Here is a 19,841-nt window from a genome sequence, read left to right on the forward strand (position 1 = left end):
GGTGTGGTGGCCCACACTCAGCCTGGGAGGAGAGGGTGGGCAGGGTGTGGGAAGCCACGGGAGGGGAAGGTACGGTGGGGTCTGCCTGGTGAAGGAGTATGGGAAACGAGGTGGAGGGTGATCCAATCGGGTTGCGGGGGAAGGTGCCCTCAGTTTTCGTGGTCCCAAAGACACTGCGAGTGGAGGGCCGTTGGCCCAGAGTTGGCCAACATCTCCGAGAAGTGTCTGCTTTTCTCCATCTCCCGCCCATTTTATATCTTTCCAGGTAGAAGACACCATGGGGTTACAGAAGCATGCTATCAATCACAAATTCATGAAAACTGACCTAGGCCCCGCCCAGACCACGGAGGAAACAATGTTAGTGGAGACCATGTATGGGTCAGACGTTGTGACGCCCAAGCAAATAGAGAGAGGGTGAACTGGGGCCTGCAGGTCTGACCTCACGCATCCTGAGCCTCGGACCTCAGCCCCCAGGGCCTGGAGGCTGCTCTTAAAAGGAAACTGCTTGATACAGATCAGGAGAAAGAAGATGTGCCCTCCACAACCCCATCTCCCAGCTGTACATGCACACTTCCAGAGATTTTTCTGAGTTTGTACGTGGAAATGCAAGACATGGCATCTGTATAGTTTGTCGCCTGGGCTTTTCACTTTGCAGCTCATCGTGACCACCCTTCGGTGGCCTTCAATGTGCTTCTGCAGCAACTTTCAAGCGGTACCGCAATGGGACAGTGAGGGTCATTGGCTTAGGGCTCTCCCGCTCATGGAGTGCTTAGCGTTCATGATTTGATTTCAGCCCTTGACCTTCCTTCACTGGGGGCTCTCCCTTAGGTAAGGCTGCTTCCAAGAGGGGCCACCGTGCCTCCTGTGCGCCCCCCAGTCTCTCACAGCCCCACCTTCTTTCGTCCTGCGTCAGGGCCAATGCTGGCTGCACCCCTCCCCTCCAGCTCCCCGTCATGTCTGACCAAGATGCACGACCTTTTGTGCACACTCTCTCCTTCCTCAGCCTCCCAGAGAGGAAGAGGCCCTGTCTCAGTTTCCTGAGGGTCCTTCTTCGTAGTCTCAGGACTTCTTCCCTAGTCTTCTGTGCGCCCTCCATCCGCCCCCTCTCCCTGTACCTTTGCCCACCTCCCCCTCCCACAGTTCTGCCCAAGGACCAGCCTGACACCACCCGGGAGGGTGGGGACCCGAGAGGCCCTCTGCCACTTCATCTCTGGAAGTGACCAAGCAGAAAGTGTCCCTGTGGTTGCTCACAAGTGGAAAGGGGAGGAAAGAGGCCAGGGGTAGCCTCTAAGCTGCTACCGCGCTCAGAGACAGGTTCCGGGCCCCTGTCCCCTCACCACCTCCCAGCACCCATCCTTTCCCATCCTGACCTCTGAGGCGGCCTTGGTGGTTCAGAGCTGCAGCTGCTGGGGGGTGTTGGTGGGGAGAGAGGCAGGAAAGAATATCTTGTGCCCACGAATGAGCCTCCCCTTTCTCCTAGGATTTCAATCACCGTCTTTGTGCTGGGAGAGCCTCCCTTCTGCTCCTCCCCAGCACTTGCTTCTTCCCAGGGCCCCCATCCCTTCTCTCCCGTGCTGTGGTGGGAACGATGCCGGTGGGGAGAGTGGCTCCTGGCCTGCTCAGTCCAAGAAGCCAGACTGCTCAGATGTCCTGCTTTCTCAGGAACCGAATCAGGGAACATCCAATATCCAATACTGGGGGTCAAGATTACTACAATATCTACTGTCAGCCACAATTCTGGGCCAGGGGCCAGTCTCCTGATTTTGGAGAAGGGCAAATGCCCCTGAGTTAGGGTGGAGTGCTCCCCTCGCTCCTCACCACACCCACTCTGAAACCGCCCCCCCCCCCCGGGTCCCACGGCCACGGCAGGGACGTTGGAACTCTTTGCTGTGCAGCCCCTTTGAGATCCCTACTTCTGTCAGGCATCAGGGGTAACTGAAGACTTGTTCTCAAGCTCCTGGCCATGCTCCCAGGGGCTCATCAAGAGCCTCCCTCTGACCGTGCTCCCAAGGACTCATCAAGAGCCTCCCTCTGACTGTGCTCGCATGGGCTCATCAAGAGCCTCCCTCTGACCGTGCTCCCACGGGCTCGCCAAGGGCCACCACCCGCTCATCTTTGGAGTAAAGCACAGCGTTCTTCTGAAGCCCTCCCTTCTTCAACTTTCAATCCCTTCCTTCAGGCGGTCCACCTCCCGACGACCACACCTGTAAGGCGGGCAGCGCCGTGCAGGTTAGGGGTATGGGTGGCGGGGAGAGGGCTTGACCCCACTGCTGCCGTCTGGGCCTGTGTGCTCTGTGTGAGGGTGCGGGTCTCCCCCTGGGGCTTCTGTGTGGAGCGTCCCTCCCTTCTAGGCTGCAGGAGGCCGTCAGAGATCAGCGCCCCAAGAGAGAGAACCTCACGCACTCCCGGCTCCCTAAGCTGTGGTTCCACCAGCAACCATTAGGGGTCACTGTTGCTTCAGCCACCAGGGACCGGCAGGGTCCCGGCAGGGGTCCGGCGGGACAGAGGGTCCTTGCCGCCCACCGTGACCCTGCCAGGGCAGGGTGCAGGAGTTTTGTAATCGTTATCGCAGAGACGGTCTCACAAGACTCTCCCCAGGCTCCGCGTGTGTGGCCGCGCGGAGCCGCGTGGGAGCCACGGCCCCACAGCTGGATGCAGGAGGGGCTGGTACAGAATGGGAGCGCGGCCAGCCCCTTCTGCCGCCATCCTCCTCACCAAGGTTTAAGTCCTTTATCTGCAGCTCTTCCCCTCAAATGCCCTGACGGTCTTGGCATAAGAGCCTGCAAATGGACTCCGCCGCGCTCCTGCAGCATGCCTCCGGGGCATCTCCGCTCTGGCTCATCCAAGGGAGCCAGACACGCAGACTCTGTTCTGATGCGCGTCCCTGCCGGGCTGGGGGGTGGGGGTGGGGGTGGGGGGCATCCAGCGCGGACTGGTAATCGGGGCCCCTCCCCCGCCCGTTCTGCCCACTGCGTCTGTCCTACGTGCCCGGAAAGGCGAGGGGCCACCCAGAGATGAGGGTGGGGACAGGCCCAGTGCAGAGCTTCCCTGCCGGCCTCAACCGCGGGTGGCCGCCTGCCTGAGCAGCAGGTAACAGCGGGTTGTCCTGCTCCACCGCCTCGGCACCCTGGCGGTTCAGGCCCTGGCGGAGGTGCGGTCTGACGGCCCCGTACTTATCCTGTATCCCCAACTTAGGGTCACCGCATCAGGTGGGGGGAGGAAGCCCAGCCTGTGTTAACACCGTATAGATGGAGAGATGATGGGCTGCCCGGGACCACGGCACAAACAGCCTTTATTGTATCTTTTCCAGCCCTCCCGGGAGAGGCAGGGGTGGGGGCAGGAGCCAGGGCAGGGAGGAAGCAAGGCTCTTACAGCCCTAATCATCGGAGGGTAGGCGGGAGGTGGAGGGGAGGGGCCTGGGAGAAGGGGTGAAGCTACACCAAGGGATCTGCCTGGGGAGGAGGAAGGAGGAGCACCAACCTTGGGGGTTCCCGGGTATGGCAAAGGAGGGGAAGGGGTGAGGCAGGTTGCGGGGAGGACTGGACCCGTGCTCACCCAGGTCTCTGGGTTCTCCGCACACCACCTGATGCATGGGGCAGAGGGGGTCGGTGAGACACCATGCTAAGGGCAGGGGTGTGGACACCCCATCCCCAGCATCCCAGAAATGGACAGAAAGGCTTCCAGGCCTGATGCGGTGTGCTCTCCTGGCTTCGAGTGTGTTGACGGCCCCATGTGTCCACAGGAGACCCAGAGCTGAGGGTGGGGTTCTCCGGACCCCGCCTTCCGAGTGGGTGAGCCCCTCTTCCCAGTCTGAGTAGGGCCCCCACTCTGAGGGCCTGGACCTCTCGTCCACTCCTCCTGCTGTGACCTTGCTCACTTTCTCATGGAAAATGAAGACTACTGAGAAAATCTTCCTTACAACGAGTCCGCTCTGACCCCCCAACCCCATCTTTCCTCTCCCGCTCCCTGGCCCAGCCTGGGCACCCCCTGGCCTTTCTGAGCACGGGATGGGGTGTGAATGTCTGCACACTTCGTGGCCGCAAAGGTCAGGACCCTTCCTCTCTGCCAGGCATCCAGGGAATAGGGTGCCCCTCAGTGCCCTGGACCCCCATTTTGAGGGCTGTAGTCTGAGGAAGCCCCTTCTGGGGTGGGTAGGGAGTTGGGTCTGGCATCAGGCAGCAGGGCCCCCTGGGCTCCCCGGCACTCTGCGCTATAGTAGAAGGAAAAGAGGCGGAAGGAGGGCCGCAGCTCCCCCCGAATGCTGTCCAGGATGCGGGTGAAGGTGGGCCGCAGACGTGGGTTCTGCTGCCAGCAGAGGCTCATCAGCTCCTGCCTGGTGGGGCGGGGGCAGCATGAGAGGGCAGCTGGTGCAAGGGGGATCGTGGGGGGCTACTCCTTCTGGTGGGGCGGGGGCGGCATGAGAGGGCAGCTGGTGCAACGGGGATCGTGGGGGGCTATATCTGGGAGGGCCATGGGGGAGTCAGCAGGGTTGGAGTGGGTAAGGCTCAGAGCTGGGGACCAGCGGATATGAGAGCATCAGAGGAGGTGGGCCAGAATCGTGGGGGCAGGGCAAGCTAGACAGAGCAGGGGTGAGGAAAGGGCAGGGGGTGACTTACAACTGAAGGGGACAGCTCTCCAGCTCCTCCAGAACCCCACCATCCATGACAAACTTGAGCACCTGCTCATTGGATAAGCCCTGGTAGGGCTGTTCGGCCAAGGTCACGATCTCCCAGAGCACCACACCGAAGGACCTGGAGGATACGCAGAAGGGCCTGAGCCCAGCACCTTGCACGCTGCTCAGCACACCCAGGCCTCACCCTAGACCCCACCTCCACATGCCCCGAGCCCTCTGCTCCAGCTAGGCCCCACCAGACATCCGAGTGCGTCGTGAAGATTCCATCTTTGAGGGACTCGGGGGCCATCCAGCGCACGGGCAGCAGCCCCTTCCCACCCTTGCGGTAATAGTCTGTCTCATACACGTCTCGAGTCATCCCGAAGTCTGGAAAGTGAGGGTGAACGGGTATGGGGGCAGCAGAACCACGCGCCAGCCCCCGCGCAGAGATACCTCTCCCAGCCCTCTCCCGCTCCATAGCCTCCAAGAATTCTGGAACTTGAGGGCTCAGAGAACCTCAGAGATCATCCTGCCCCAACCCCTGTGGCCTTGGATGAGGAGCCTGAGATCCAGAGGGGGGCAGCTGTGGGGGACAGAGCTGTCGGCCGGGCCTCAGTCTCCTAGCCTAGCTTGGGGAGTCCCTCTACTCCTCAGGCTGCCCCACACCCGCCCAGCACTCTCTGTACCCCCGATCTTGACTGTGAAGTCCTGGGACACCATGCAGTTCCGGGCCGCCAGATCTCGATGCACAAACTTGTTGGCGGCAAGGTAGGCCATGCCATCTGCAATCTCACCAGCCATCTGGATCATATCTCCCAGTGCTGGCCGTGGGAGCCCCGGGTTGTTCTAGAGCCAAGAGAGGGGGCTGGTGAAGAAGGAACCTAGAGGTTGGACTCCTGCCCAAGGATCCCCCCACAACTGTGCCCAAGTCTTCTCTAACTCCCCAGCCCCTTGGCCCAGGGTCTTCCTGGTCTCCACCTCTGCCTCAGGCCGCAGAGATCGAAGATGGCTCTTGAGGTCCCCACGGTTCATTAACTCCATGATGACCAGAGTTGGCTGGCCCTGAGACACCACACCCAGGAGACGTACCTGGGATGGACAAAGAGCCTGGTTGCAGGTCCACCCAGGTCCCCTTGACCCACCTGGCCAAAATGTTGACCTGTTGTGACCACCACCTGACCCTGACACCAACCCTGACCCTGAACCCAACCATGACCATAACCCTAACTCTAATCTAACAATGACCCTGACCCTAACCCATGACCTTGATCATAACTATCATTCCAATCTTCATGATTCACCCAGTTCTGACCTTGATCCCAATCGTGATCCTAATAATGATCCGGACACTCAGTACTGACCCTCATCCATGACTGCTCTCAGCCCTAACCATGATTTTACCACGGCCTCACCATGAGCTGGTTTTGACTCTAACCCTAACCATGACTTTTACCTCAGTCCCAACCCGGACTTTGATGGTGCCCTGACCTCGTCCTTGACCCTATCCTTCTTACCATATGACTTTCACCGTAATTATGACTCTACCCTGGCAATGTCCCTGATCCTCCCTTACCACGTGGTGACACTTGAATGCCTTCATGACAGAAGCTTCCTTGAGGAACTCAATGCGTTCCCGTGGGCTGGCCAGCTCATTCACGGTCTTCAGGGCCACGGGTGTGGACTCCTCTCCAGCCTCTAGTCCCTGTGCCAGTCCCTCATATACCATCCCGAAGGAGCCCTGGCCCAGTTCCCGGATTATGGAGATCTGCTCCCGAGGCACCTCCCACTCGTCAGGGATGTACACTGAGAAGAGGTGGGGGTCACGAGGCAAGACCACTGCTCTCTGCCACGAACCCACCCGCTTCTCGCCTTTCAGAAGGGCTCGGGTTCCAAGGCTGCTTCTCCAGGAATGTCTCCTCGAGTGTGCCTCTCCTCCCCTCCCGTCTCCCTTTCCCACATACCTGTCCACCCACTCCCAGACCTACTATCAGAGGCGCTGAAGTACTCCGGATTCACGGAGGCGTACAGGGTGCTGTTTCTGCAACGGGAGAGGAGGGGGTCAGGCCATAAAGGTCCTCAGGAAGGAAGGAACAATGTCAGAGGACAAGCAGGAGGGAAGTTACTGACCACACTCCCTCCCGTCCCTGATCAGGGTGCCCCTGGGGAGCCCTACACCCTTTTCAAGCTGGTCTTGGTCCTGGTCCTGGGACCTGGGATCTGAGAGGCTGGGACGAGGGAGCACAGGAGGGGGGGACTCCTGCCTCCTCAGGTAGTCCTTAGAAGTCAGCTAATCAAAGTCCTGCCCCCATTTCCCTCTTGTGTTCAGCCCCAGGGGCATCTGGCACCAACCATCCCAGGGCACATGGTGAGGTCTCTGTATCTTCCCCTGCTTTATTGGCTGAGAATGTGGTGACCAAGAGTCCCAGTGCGCCCAGACTGGGGAGTCCCAGGAGGCAAGGCTTTGACTGGTAAGGTCGGGGAAACTTGGTCCCTCAGACCGAAAGGTGTGTCTCCTCCATGCTGCCCTCAGGGGATGAGCTATTGCTTCTAAGGAACGTCGTCTTGCTGTCTCACTGACCACCCTCCGGGGGCACCGACCTTGTGATGAGGGCTGGGGGGGTGGCGAGAAGGGGGGTGGGAACCGGTAGGACTCAGCATCATCACCTCTTCCGGCCGTAGAAGAAAGCGAGGGCAGCAAGAATGATGAGCAGCGTGAGCCCCACGGGGGTGACGGTGAGAAGGACGTGCAGCCCCCCGGAGTCTTCTTCCTCTAGTGGTCAGAGGGCAGCAGATGGTAGGGTCAAGATGGAGAAGTCAGAGGGTAGAGGACACTTCAGTTTTCACCATGGGAAGTGAGAACAGGGGGAGGACTGGGGTGGAGTGGCCACCACAGGAGACGTGGCTGGGGACCCAGCTGGGGCTATGGGGAGTGCAGGTCCCGGACCGAGGCTGTGTCTACCTGGGCCGGGGACGTAGAAAGCGACGCTCTCTGTCCAGGAGCCGTTGCCAGCCAGCGAGGTTGCCCGAACTCTGGCAGAGTAGTTTCCAGGGGGCAGCAGGGCCAGCTGGACACCCCCAAACTTGGCATATCGTAGGCGAGACACACACAGCACTGTGGCCTCCTGAGGGCAAGACGGAACAGCTGGCTGGGAAGAAGATGGAGGCACTATTTGGGTTCAGGTTTGGGGGTCCCCCGGGGAACCTACCTCTCCCAAGCGGCGGTACTTGATTTCGTACTTGAGGATGAGTCCGTTAGGGTCTGGGGGCTCCAGCCAGCGCAGGAGGACACTGCCTTTGCTGGCTGCCTCCCAGGCCACCTTCCCTGGGATACCGTCGGCTTCTCCTATGGGAGACGGCATCAGACAGCCCAGCCGCAGCATTTCCTCTCAGCTTCACGTTCAAGCTCAAGGGGGCTAACCTCGGGGGGGGGGGCGGGGTACGGCAAGCTCGGGCTTATGGGGACTGGGAGGGGTTAGCAGAGCGAGGCCCTGGAGTTATGGGGACGGCGAACTCGAACTCCTTAGTGGGAGTACTAATTGGGTAGAGTCCTTGGGGTCGGGGGCTGGGGGGGGTCACCTACTGTGGGGCATGGTGCGCGAAAAGACGAAGGTGGCCGCACTGCAGCCTACGGTGTGCGCCGCGTGGTTGCAGGCATGGATGTCGATCCGGTATTCCGTGAAGTGGCGCAGGCCACTCAACACTGCGCGCTCCCGGGGCACTTTGTCCTCCTGGATCTCGAAATCCGAGCTGTTCCCCCCAAGCCGGAGGGCCCCGGCGGCCCGGCGGTGCCTCCCCGAGTCTCTGGGGAGTGCGCGAGTCAGAGCGGCGGCCGCGCCCCGGGACCCCCGCCCCTCAGTCCCGCCCGGCTCACCTTTGAGGGCTCTTATTGATGGACGTCACCTTCCAGGGGGATCTGGGGAGACCCGGGAGGGCAGCGTCAGGCCCGGCCCTCCTCCCACCCCTCGCCCGGCCCAGCGAGACCCGCCCCTCCCCGGCCCCGCCCACCAGGCCCGCCCCGCCCCCGGCTCGGGCCGCACTTGGGGATGGTGATGGCGTTGTGCAGAAAGTTTTCGAACTTCTTCTGGAACGAGGCCTCTTGCGCCTCCAGCGGTGGCAGGACCTGCCCGGGAGGGGGCTGCTGGCAAGGGCAGCAGCCGGGCTCCATCTCGGCTTCCAGTTCCCCGTCTTCGCGGTCGAAGCGGGGGTCGTTGTTGCTGGTCGGCAGCCGCAAGCCTGGCGCGGCGCGGGGGAAAAAAACGCAGTCAGACGGACAGCGCCCGGGCCCCGCCGCCCCGACCCGCCGGCCTGAGCCGCTGCCCTGCGCACCGCGATGGCAGTAGTCGTTGAGATAGAGGTCGCCGTCCTCGGCCAGACGCTGCCACAGCACCAGGTAGTAGGTGATGTTTCCGTTGCGCTGAGTCGGTGGCTTCCAGCGCACCAGCAGGTGGGACGAGGAATTGGACGTGGAAATGACGTCCTGGGGCACCGTGGGCGCTGGGGGCGCAAGTAAGGTACGACTGAGGGGCAATGGATCCCCCTTTCTAGTACTGTCTGGTAATGACCCCTCTCTGGGGTCCGAGCCCCTCGCATTCTCCCAAGGAATCCATGACTCTCAACCTCCCCTTCCCGGAACTCAGAATCCTGGCCTTCCCATGTCCCTCGAAGGCCCTTGAGTTGCCTCAAGTATTCCGCCTGCACTCTCCCACCCACAGCCTCCCTAGGGCCCTAGGCCAATGACCTCTGTTCTTTCTAGGACTCAAACAACTGGCTTCTCAGTCTCTAGGGGCCTGGTGTTGAGCGACCCAGCTTCTCTATTTCTGATGCCTGGGTTCCCTCATTCCCCCATTAGGACTCAGACATCTAGCTCCCACCCCCTTCAAGGTCTTCAGCCTACCCGCAGGCAGGGTTCGGAGGTAGACGATGGGGCTCTGGGCTCCTTGGTGGGGGCTGTCCTCAGCAGTGGTCAGTGTGATGGCCCGCACAAACACTGCATACTGTGTCCAGGGCTTGAGGGGCGCCAGAGTCACCCCGGGGTCCTGGGTGCGGCTTAAGGGCAGCTCCACATCCAGCAGGTTCCAGCTCTGGGTCCCACAGGCATCCGGACCTATGTGCTCTGTGGCATTCTGGAATGGGCTGAACATCCCATCATCCCTAGAGCTGAGGGGCGGCTCAGCCCCACCCCGGTTTCTAGAACCACCCTAAGACTGTGATTGTCATTCTTCTTCCAGTGTGCATGAAGACATCCTGCTCTTTGGGAGCACTCACTGGGTGGGTCTGCTCAGAGCTGGGATTGAGCCAGAAGAGCCGCAGCCAGACTGTGAGGCCGTGATGCTAGGGGAGCTTCCTGAAGGACCCCTAAGATTCTTTACCTCCTTAGCCCAGAGGCACCTGGGTACAGTTGTGTGGATTGTGAGCTGCACAAGCCAGGCAGGGGGTGCCATGCACACTGCCAGCCCATGTTAGTTCTCCCCAAAACGTGGCCCATGGACCAGGATTACCTGGGAGCTTGTTAGAAAGGCAGATTCATGGGCTCTCCCCAGGACTGAATCAGAATCTATGGGGATGGGGCCCAGGAATCTGTATTTAGCAAACTCTCCAGCTCCCCATGCTGGAGACCTTCACCTACCACTGAGGCCCAGGAGAGCCTTGGCCATTTGAGCCGGCCTCCCACCACTGACTCCCCTTCCTCCCTCCCAGGCCAGGCCCTGTGCTAGTGGGAAACTAAGACCTCTCCGTTTTAGTTCACAGGAATGCTTCCAAGCCAGGTGGCTCCCATCTTCTGTCTACCCTAGAGGGGGAGTACTCCCCACGGCTGCCCTCCCAGCCTGCCACCCGGAACCCACCTCTCCTCTAAGAATTGTAGTTTTGATTTCTAGCCATGCTTTTGGAGAAATCCTTCCTGTGGTCTAACCACTATCCCTCCTGCTATGGTCAGTGCACTCTCTCCAAAGAAAAGAGCAGCCTGTCCTTGGTTGTCCCTGCTCCCTCCCTTCCTCAGGCTTTAATGAAATGCTGGCAGAGCTACGCATAAAACCGGCCAAATTAGTGGGTACTCCCCAAACCGCTGCTGGGGCAGGAGCATGTGGTCAGTTCAGAACATTAGCATAGTGAATTGAAGTTTAATTATCCAAGCCTTCCCAGCGGGGCTCTTCTCCTGGTCTCTCAGAAGTCCCGACTGTCCTCTCCATTTCGCTGGTGAGGCGAAACTGAGGCACGGAGGGTGAATAAAGTGAGGGGAGAGCCAGACTTGGGCCTTACAAGGGAGTGAGACTTGGGGGTCCTGGCTTCTTGCTTCCCTGCAGCCCCGCGGCGCTCTGCCCTCACCCCTCAGCGGTCACCCGATTGCGTTTGTGAACAGATCGGCCGGGTGTCCGGGTCTGACCCCGCCCCACGGGGCTCTGGCCCCGCCCCCGGCACTCACGACTCCTTGTAGTACACGATGAAGCTGAGCAGGTCCCTGGCCTCCAGCGGCTCGTAGCGCTCCCAGCGCAGCAAGATGCTGTCGGCCTGCGTCACGTTGGACACGAAGCGCAGGGTGCGAGTCTGGCCTGGGCGGGGCGAGGGGCCAACACCTGCTGTCAGCCGCGTTCGTCTCCGCTGGAGTCGCCTACTTCCCGGCCCCCACCTTGACCCAGCGGATGCCACCCCCAACGCGGCCTCCGAAGAGAACCTATCGCGTTGTCCGGGTCAAACGTCCCCTCCCGCCCGGGTGCGTGTCTGGTGTGTTTCAGTGAGCGTGCGCGCGTCTGGGGTTTCTGGGGTCGTGTCGCTCTGGGGTTGTGGTGTCGGGCCTCACAGGCGGCGCGGTCTCCGTTGGTGCGGGGGTTGATCTCGGCCTTGTTTTGCCGTCCCCGCGTGCCGGTCACCTCCTCCAGGCGGTAGATGTGCTCCAAGCAGAGGCGAGGGTTGAAGGCGAAGTATATCTTGCCCACGGGAATGGTGAGCCCCGCAGCCACCCAGGACCCCAGCTGCTGTAGATTCTGGTTGTCCAGCACATACAGAGTGTAGTTCCTGGGGGAGGCCAAGAGACCTTCCGCTGCAGGGGAGGTGGAGGCCAGGGGTGGGGAACTGGGCGCCTTATGGGTCCCTCCTGGAGGGGCTTTGCTGGGGGCACAGGGGAGGAGGGGCACTCAGCCTGGGGCTATGCCTCTCCAGTGGAGTGTAGGTACCCCTGGGGGTCCATGGTAGTTTGGGGGAGACATGAGAAACCACTCCGCTGCATGATAATTTAAAACATTCTCTGGGGGCGACTGGGTGGCTCAGTGGGTTGAGTGTCCTCTTGATTTTGGCTCCAGGTCCTGATCTCAAGCTCACGATCTCAGGCTGGTGAGATCAAAACCCCTCTCGGGCTCTACTTGGGGTGTGAAGCCTGCTAAAGATTCTCTCTCTCTCTCTCTCCCTCTGCCCCCCCCAGCTCCCACGCCCGCATGCCCTCTTGTGCTTTCTCTCTCTGTCTCTCTTGAAAATAAATAAAATAAAGTAAAATAAAATAAAATATAAAACAGGGGCGCCTGGGTGGCTCAGTCGTTAAGAGTCTGTCTGCCTTTGGCTCAGGTCATGATCCCAGGCTCCTGGGATGGAGCCCTGCATCGGGCTCCCTGCTCAGCAGGGAGCCTGCTTCTCCCTTTGCCTCTCTTTCTGTCTCTCATGAATAAATAAATAAATAATAAAAATCTTTTAACAAATACATAAAAATTAAAATAAAATAAGGCAAAACATTCTCTGTATTTTGAAAAATCCTAGCTATGTGTTACAGGTAGGCCTTGACGGTTAGGTGGCAGGGATGGGTTTCAAACCCAGGCGGTCTTGCTCTGCAGCTGAGAGCATCAGAGAGTAATGGTAGCTAACCAATGCGGAGTCTGATGGTACCATAACTTATATAGTATATACCATGTTTCAGGTACTGTTTTAAGGACTTTACACATAATAACATAAGTGATATTCACAACAGCCCTAAGAAATAAGTAGCATTACATTAACCCCATTTTACAGATAAGAAAGTCGAGGACCAGAGAAGTTAAGTAACCTACCCAGTGTCACACAGGCAGTACACAGCAGAGCTGGTTCCAGAGCCCATGCCCTTTCCCCCTTTTTGGGGAGTGTTAGGGAGGAGATGTGATAGAGGGAGTTGGTCAGAGGCTGTTTCTGACCCCTTACCCATCCACCATGGCGTCCCCCCGGATTAGTTTGAGGTTCTTGAAAAAGCCCAGGGACACGAGGGCAAAGGAGTGCTTGATTTTGAGGAAGCCGGTGATGGTCTCTATCAGCCCCAGGCTGTGCTGCAGCTCCAGCTCCAGGTTATCTGGAAATGGAGAAGACAGGGCTGGAGCAGGGCGGGGAAAGTGTAGGGGGTGGGGTGGGGGGAGGTGCTGATGGGGTGCAGGGAGGAGGCCCCTCAGGACTGGGACCCAGGGTGATGGAAAGCAGTGCTTTAGCTGGGTCACTGTCAGGGGCATGGCCGGGAGGAGAGGTGCGGCCCGAGGAAGGTACTGACAGCCCTGGCGAAGGTTGACGATGAGGCTCCCCTCCACGTGGGTGCAGCCCACCAGGTCCTGTGCCGCCTGGATGGAGTCGATGGTCTTGGTGCCCACCTTGCACTCTTTGGGGCACAGCCCCTCACACTTGTGGCAGAATATGCTAGCAGGGGCAAGTGGAGGGTGTGGAATGAGCCCTGGACCAGTGGGGACCCCCTCACTGATCCAAGAGCGACCCCACCCCCCCTACACTCACCTGCTGCCATTGCGGGTGAAGCCCGGGGGGCACTGGGCCAGGCAGCTGCCCTCGTGGATGCCGAAGGTGGAGGCGCGGCCGGGCACAGAGCGCAGGCTGCCGCAGCGCTCTGCCGTGACACAGCGCCAGGCCTCATGCTGGTAGGTGCCTGGAGGGCAGGCCCGGTGGCAGGCGCCCTGGAAGTAGAGGTGGCGGCAGGCCACGCAGGCCCGGGGGTCTTCCGGCCGGCTGCAGCCCCCCAGGCATTCGGAGTGGCAGCACTCACCCCCAGCTGTGCAGGGCAGCCCATGGGGACAGGGACACACTGTGGACAGAGTGCTGAGTTAGGCCTCCCCGCGCCGGTCCTGGCGCCACCCGCCCCCCCCACCCCCCGCCCCGGGATAACACTCTTAGAGAGCATCCAAATTCCTCCAGTGCAGATGACAAGGGCTGCTGGCTCGCTTTTCCCCAGATGGGGTTCTTGAGGACAAGGACCACGGCCCCTCTCTGTGGCTTCCCATGTTCCACGGCGCCTGGTCAGGGTTCAGAGCTCAGGACAGAGCGGTGACCTTGTCCACCAGGGCAGCTTCTCCCCAGCCTGCTGTCCTGTCTGGGCCCGGTGCTCAGATCATCACTGGGCACGGTGCCAGGGGGAACCAGCCAGCTTCTACTGGGCAGTGAGGCCTGGGGCCAGTGGGCCTGGGAGTGTGTGCAAGCGGGGGGGGACCCCTGGTCATCTCCCCTGCCCATACCTCCTCCACCCTCCTCAGCTCTGTGCCCTGGGCAGGGGGCCGCCCCCAGCCGCCGTGGGTGGGTTTGGGGCTGGGGGCTCATGGTGTGCAAACTCTGCAGGTGGCAGCCCGCCGTCTGTGCGAGCGGGCGTGTGGTGGGGGCAGGGAGGGCGTGTTGATACTGTACATGAGGGAGGACGCTCAGCCACTGTGTTTACAGCCAACACGGAGGCATGGGGACGTGGGGCCCAGTGGATACAGAAGGGATCTGGTTACTCTGCTGCTTAGACGCTGAGGCTTTGGGGTGAGGGAGCCCCAGGTTGGGGACCCCGGAGCTACTCCTAGCCTCTGGAAACTCTTCCTTTTCTTCCTGTAACTTCTGCTTCCTCCTTGCATCACCCCCTTCTTGTATCACTTCTCCCCTTTGCTCGGCTCCCTTCCTTCTGTTCTCTCTCCATGTACCTTACCTCCTAAAGAAGATCGCACCTGTTCTCTCTTTCCTCGGTCCCCTCCTTTCCTTGCCCACCCAGGCCTCCCCCAATGCTGCCAGCCTGCCCTGGATCACCTGTGCTATGACCACTTTTATCAGGAGCCTAGAACTCCCACCAGGACTCAGGCACCCGCTCTAATGCTTAGAGAATAGCTCACTGAGGGAACAGGCTCAGGTATGTGACATGAAACAAACCATTAAGTCCTCCGGCTGAGATCGGAGCCCAGGCCATCTGGCCTTGTACTTGACCGCTGCCCCATACGGCTTCCTGCGCGGCCACCCGGCATCCTGCCCTGTCCCCCCTCCCATGCCCACCTCGTGCTTGTCCTGCCCCCTCTCCCTGACTGTCCTGCACGGTCCCTTGACAGCCTTACACCAACTCAGTTATTGAACTTTTCTGACCCATCCTGTGGCCGCCCAGCCCCGCCCGCCCCTGCCCTCCTTGTGCCCCCTGGTGTTCTGGGCAGGTGCCCACCTCTCTGGCAGTGGCTGGAGGTCCAGCATCTGTAGTCGGTGTGCCCACCGAAGGTGGTCCTGGCACAGGGCTGGCCAGTGGCGCCCAGCACGCCGGGGCACACGTCGGCACACTCCTCACGCAGCTTGTTGCCCACGATGTGGTTGGCGCCAGGCGAGGGCTGCAGTAGGCCCCAGTCGATGGTGGAGAGGTGGCAGAGCTCCTGGTTCTTCTCCACCCGCACGGCCCCGCGCAGCACGGCCCCCAGCGCCGGCAGCCCCACGTCCCGCAGGTGCGGCATCTCGTAGATGACCAGCGCGTAACCCAGGAAGAGGCGGGCCCCGCGGACCACTGCCAGGTTGGGGAAGAGGTCCCGCAGGCTCTCCAGACCATAGACACGGAAGAGTAGCAGGTACTCAGTGACCTGAGTGAGGCGTGGGAAGCTGAGGCCTCGGAAGTCCTCGCCCGTGGCCGTGAACATGAGCAGGATCTGCAGATGGCCCTCTACCACGCTGCAGTTCTCCAGCCGGCGTAGCTCCGCCACCTCCGAGCGGATATCCAGGCTGGGGCACACTGTGGGCACAGGTCACAGCAGCTGTCAGTGCAGCTTTGGCTGGGAACCCCGTCCTGCCCTGGCAGCTTTGGGGGAGGGGCACCTCTCTGGGAGTGGGACATCATGAGGGAGCAGGGCTCTGCTGTGGCCTCCTCCCTGGGCCTCTGAGGCTCCTGGCAGCTTGAAGGGCCCCACCAGATGGGCCGGCATGGCAAACGTGAGCTCCCCTTCCCTCCCCAGCCTGCCTCCCTTCTCAGGGGACTGCCACTGCAACCCCCCACCCCCCAACCCGCCCCTGGTGAGACTCCGAATTTAGAGTCTTCTTGGACTCCTTTCCTCCACTCCCCACACACCCTGTGGGCTCGATCTTCAAATTACAGCATATCCAACCGCTGGTCTCCACCTTCACTGCTGGGACCATCCCTACCTCCCTGATTAACTGCAGGGGCCTCCCAGATGGTGCCCCCCCACTGCTGCCCTGGTCCCCTCCTGATCTGTTCTGCACTGGAGAGCCAAAGGGATCTTCTCAAAACAGGTTGGATCCCGTTCCTCCACTGCTTTAACCCCCTGCTGGCCCCCTCTTGCTGATTGAAAGCTCCAGTCGTTACCCTAGCTGGCAAGGCCTCTGCAGCCTCTCTGGCCCCATCCCATCCCCTTCCTTCTCTTCTTCAGCCACACTGACTTTTTGCTGTTCCTCACACAAGCCTGCCAAGCTTCTGCCCTGGGGTCTTTGCACCTTCTGTTCCCTCTGGCTAGAACACTGTTCCCCCTAAATGGTCCCTCACCTCCTTTAAGTCTCTGCTCAGATGGCCCCTCCTCAATGAGGCCGTCCCTGACCATCCTTTTAAACACTCCCTGCTTCCCTTCCTACTTATTTTTTCTCCTTAAATCTTAACACTGGCTAATATATATAATTTATTTTGTTTAAACTGTAAGCTCCAGAAGGGCAGGGATTGTATAATTCATTGCTGTATCCCTGGTGGCTGGTCTAGAGCCTGGCACAAAATTGGTGCTCAGTCAATATCTGATGAACGAATGAATGAATTCCACGGCGGAGAAGCACAGCTTCATACATCGCACTTCCCTCCCAGGCCTAAAGGAGCTCGATGTCTGGTCCCCGCATTGCTTTACCCTCGAAGGGACGTTCCATGGCTCCCCATTGCCAGAAGTTCAAACTTAAATTCCTCAGCCTCACATGGCGGGGTGTTGATACACAGGCCTACACGAATACCTCCAGCCTCAGAGGGGTTCCTCAGCCTGGTCACAAGCTCAGCTCTCGTCCCACAAACCAACCGCAGGTCAAGCCCGCCTCCCGCAATCCTCTGATCTGCGTCAATCGCTTCCCCATCAGGCTGGGCAGCACCTGCCCGGGCACCCACAACCGCCGTCTACGTTTTTGTCACCCTCCAGGGAGGGGACCTCCTGAGGGTGGGGCCCTTGTTGGTCAGCACCGCGTCCCTCCATGGTGCTCAGTTCAGGACTGGAGCCACCAGGCACTGGGACCATGGTTTGAATTGATGGACATTTGGTTCTCAAGTCCACTCCTCTCCTGGGGACCGGGGTGTGTCTGGCTTCTTCTGACCCAGGCCCCAGGCCCACTTTCCTTTCTCTTCCCAAGGCACCTAGGACCAGTCCCCCAGTGGGCTGGGTACTTGGTCTGTGCGCTCTCACTTTGCTCCCGGGGATACCTTCCTTCCATGGCACGAGATGCAAGTCTGATTCTTTAGCTGGCCACTAGAGCCTGCTGGGCTGTCTGGCTTCCGCTCCCTCACTTCCTGCCTGGCTCTGGGCACTCTCCCACAGACCCAGGCCCAGCCCCTGCTGAGGAGGGGGTGGCTCCCTGGGGCTTACATCACACCTTCTCCTTGCTGTTGTTAATGGTCCCTGTGCTCGGCTCTGCCCAGTTACTGTGTGTGTGTGTGCCTGAGCACACGCAGGTACACACGCACACACACACAAAGAGAAAAATAGAATGAGAAAACACTTCTAGCCCTCCAGGCAAAGGCCAATCAGGGCCTGCAAGGCGCCCACATGCCACTTCCCATCATGCCCCTGCCTCTCTAGGGCTCCCCTGATGGGAGTCATTTGGAAAAACAAACCCACGACCTTCACAGATTAACCCCTACCTGCCTCCCCTCAGGACATGGCCCTCCGTGTGCAGAGCTGCACTGGGAATGGGACATCTGGGTCCCCTGTGACCAAACAACCAAATGCCACCCCCCACCCACTCCCTTCTGGGGACGTGCTCCTGGCTGGCATGCTGCTGCAGCAGTGGAGGAGAGGAGGGGGCGGGGCTCTTCCTTGCCTGCAATGCCTTCCTGACTGGCACTCTTCAGGGGACCCCCTACCCCAACCCATTTGCAGCTTTCCTCTGTCTCTGGCCTGCTCCTGGAAGCCCTCAGTCTGAGGGCATCACAGGACCCCTCAGGTGGCACAGAGCACTGGACCTCTGAGCTGCCTCAGTCTGGAAGGGGATCATGGAATTGGGGAAGGGCATGCTCTTAATCCTTCCCCTTTTGAATCTTGCCCGCTCAGCTCCCCGCACCCCCACGAGGGCCACCTGCTCTGCACACGGGAAGTGTCTGGCCCAGAGCACTAGCGAAGGGCAGCCCCCACCCCAGTGGATGGGCCCTAAGTGTGGGGGTCACGAGACAAGGCCCAGGGGCCAGTGCCCAAGGCCCCGGGCCAGCTTTCCGTCCCAGTCCTCTGAGCCTCAGTTCCTTGTCTGCACAATGGGTTCGGTTACTTCATGGTGCCCAGTTCGGAGCTACCCATCCCATCCCTGTGCCCGTCGAATTCAGTGGCCCTGGAAATGACCCCTAAGACTCTCCCCCTCATGACATTCTCATTCAGGCTTGCTGGGATCAGGGTTTCACAAGCGGGAACGGAGGACATCTCTTCATCCCTCTGTTTCAAGGTCCTTCTCACATCCCAGGGAACTGAGAGGAAACCACGCTTAGGTGGGAACTAACTGCCCTTGCTGGTAGGAAGTCTTTCTGAGAGCTAACCCCAGTCTTCATGTTGCAGTAGGTAAACACATATGTTCTAGTTGGAGACTCAGTTGTTTGGCTTCCCAGCTGGCTGGGGTGTGTGGGAGGAGTGGAGATGGGGCTCCAGGAGACAGTGTTGGGGGACTCACCCTCTAGTGTGTCCAGGCCAGATCCCAAGGAGAGGAGGATGGCGAGCAGGCGTGCTGCCCACCCGCACAGCCTGGGCCCTGCCATTGCCCCAGCCCTGCCTTGTGCCCAGTCCTGGCTTCTGCAGATGGCTCCAGGGAGGAGAAGGGACTGGCAGGCCCTAAGGGACACAGAGATGCAGGTTTCAGGGGGGAGGGGAGGGGAGGGGGGCACCGAGGGGGAATTCCATACAGAGATAGCAGGAGAGGGAATGAGAGCTACAGAGACGCAAAGACAGCCACAGGCAGCTGGGGACAGAGACTCAGTCTGAACCCAGAGACAGACCAATGAAGACAGCGATGCAGCCGGCAACAGAGCCCACCAGGACAGGCCTCCAGAGGGAGAAAGGCACGCGGGGTGCCGAGCAAAAGGCAGTCCAGGAGGCCTGCCGACCCCGAGCAAGCGCCGAAGAGAAGCCTGGGGATCCCGCCCGGGAGAGCGGCGCGGACTCGCGGGGGAGAGCGGCCCGGATCCTCGCGGCCGCCCGGCGCCCGAGCAACGGGAGCGGCAGGTGGCCGCGCGGGCCGCGCGATCTCCGGGCCCGCGCGCCTGGGGGCCGCGCCCAGCTCCCGCCCTCCCCGCCCCAGGGCCAAACGGATTGGCTTGCTGGGACCTCCGGCTCTCTCCGCCCTTCCCGCCAAGCCAAAATATTTAGCCTGACAACTCAGTGGGGGGACAGGTCTGTTGGGGAAATAAGGCCAAAATACAGGGGGATGGTTGTCCGGGAACCGAGCTCCCCTATTGCCCCTGCAGCCTCACTCACGTGGGGCCGCGCTGCCGGCAGAGGAGGGGGGACCGTGGGGGGGCGGGCAGCGTTCTGCTGCCCGGAGCCCTGACACCTGCAGGGTGGCTTCTGGCAGCCACGACCCGGCGGAGCGAGCTTGCTGAAACCTGGCGGGAACGCAAACCGGGTCCTGAACATGCAAGCCGTTCGCCCCTCTGAGCCGCTCGTCGCCACCCGGGGGCTCCGTCCCAGCCAAGGCCCTCGGCCATAGCCAAGATCCTGTGGGCCCGCCTCTGTCCAGTCGCCTTCCCAAATCAGGCTGCCGGTCGGTCTGTCTGTCCCCGTCTCGGGGCTGGGGCCTGGCGGAGGGGCAACCGCGCGCCTCTCCCTAT

The 19,841-nt window shown here is 60.6% G+C and overlaps 1 protein-coding gene across 1 annotated transcript; it reads right to left on the reverse strand.

The window, feature by feature from the left end:
- Positions 1–4,092: 4,092 nt before the first annotated feature.
- On the reverse strand, positions 4,093–18,800 carry INSRR (insulin receptor related receptor). Its single transcript, XM_088017099.1, has 22 exons — positions 18,689–18,800; positions 15,018–15,569; positions 13,343–13,646; positions 13,107–13,249; positions 12,770–12,914; positions 11,409–11,623; positions 11,034–11,160; positions 9,507–9,745; positions 8,939–9,106; positions 8,650–8,845; positions 8,484–8,525; positions 8,193–8,413; positions 7,819–7,955; positions 7,572–7,734; positions 7,277–7,382; positions 6,598–6,650; positions 6,186–6,415; positions 5,591–5,701; positions 5,299–5,458; positions 4,870–4,999; positions 4,617–4,751; positions 4,093–4,333 (listed from the first exon to the last, which is right to left on the reverse strand). Exons 1-22 carry the CDS (start codon positions 18,771–18,773, stop codon positions 4,093–4,095), a joined length of 3,903 nt encoding a protein of 1,300 aa, XP_087873225.1. The 5' UTR covers positions 18,774–18,800.
- Positions 18,801–19,841: the final 1,041 nt, after the last annotated feature.

This window comes from Eumetopias jubatus, unplaced genomic scaffold, assembly GCF_037043125.1.
Source record: "Eumetopias jubatus isolate StellerSeaLion01/CBP00866 unplaced genomic scaffold, mEumJub1_p1.0 scaffold_12, whole genome shotgun sequence".
In the NCBI taxonomy this organism is placed as follows: Eukaryota; Metazoa; Chordata; class Mammalia; order Carnivora; family Otariidae; genus Eumetopias; species Eumetopias jubatus.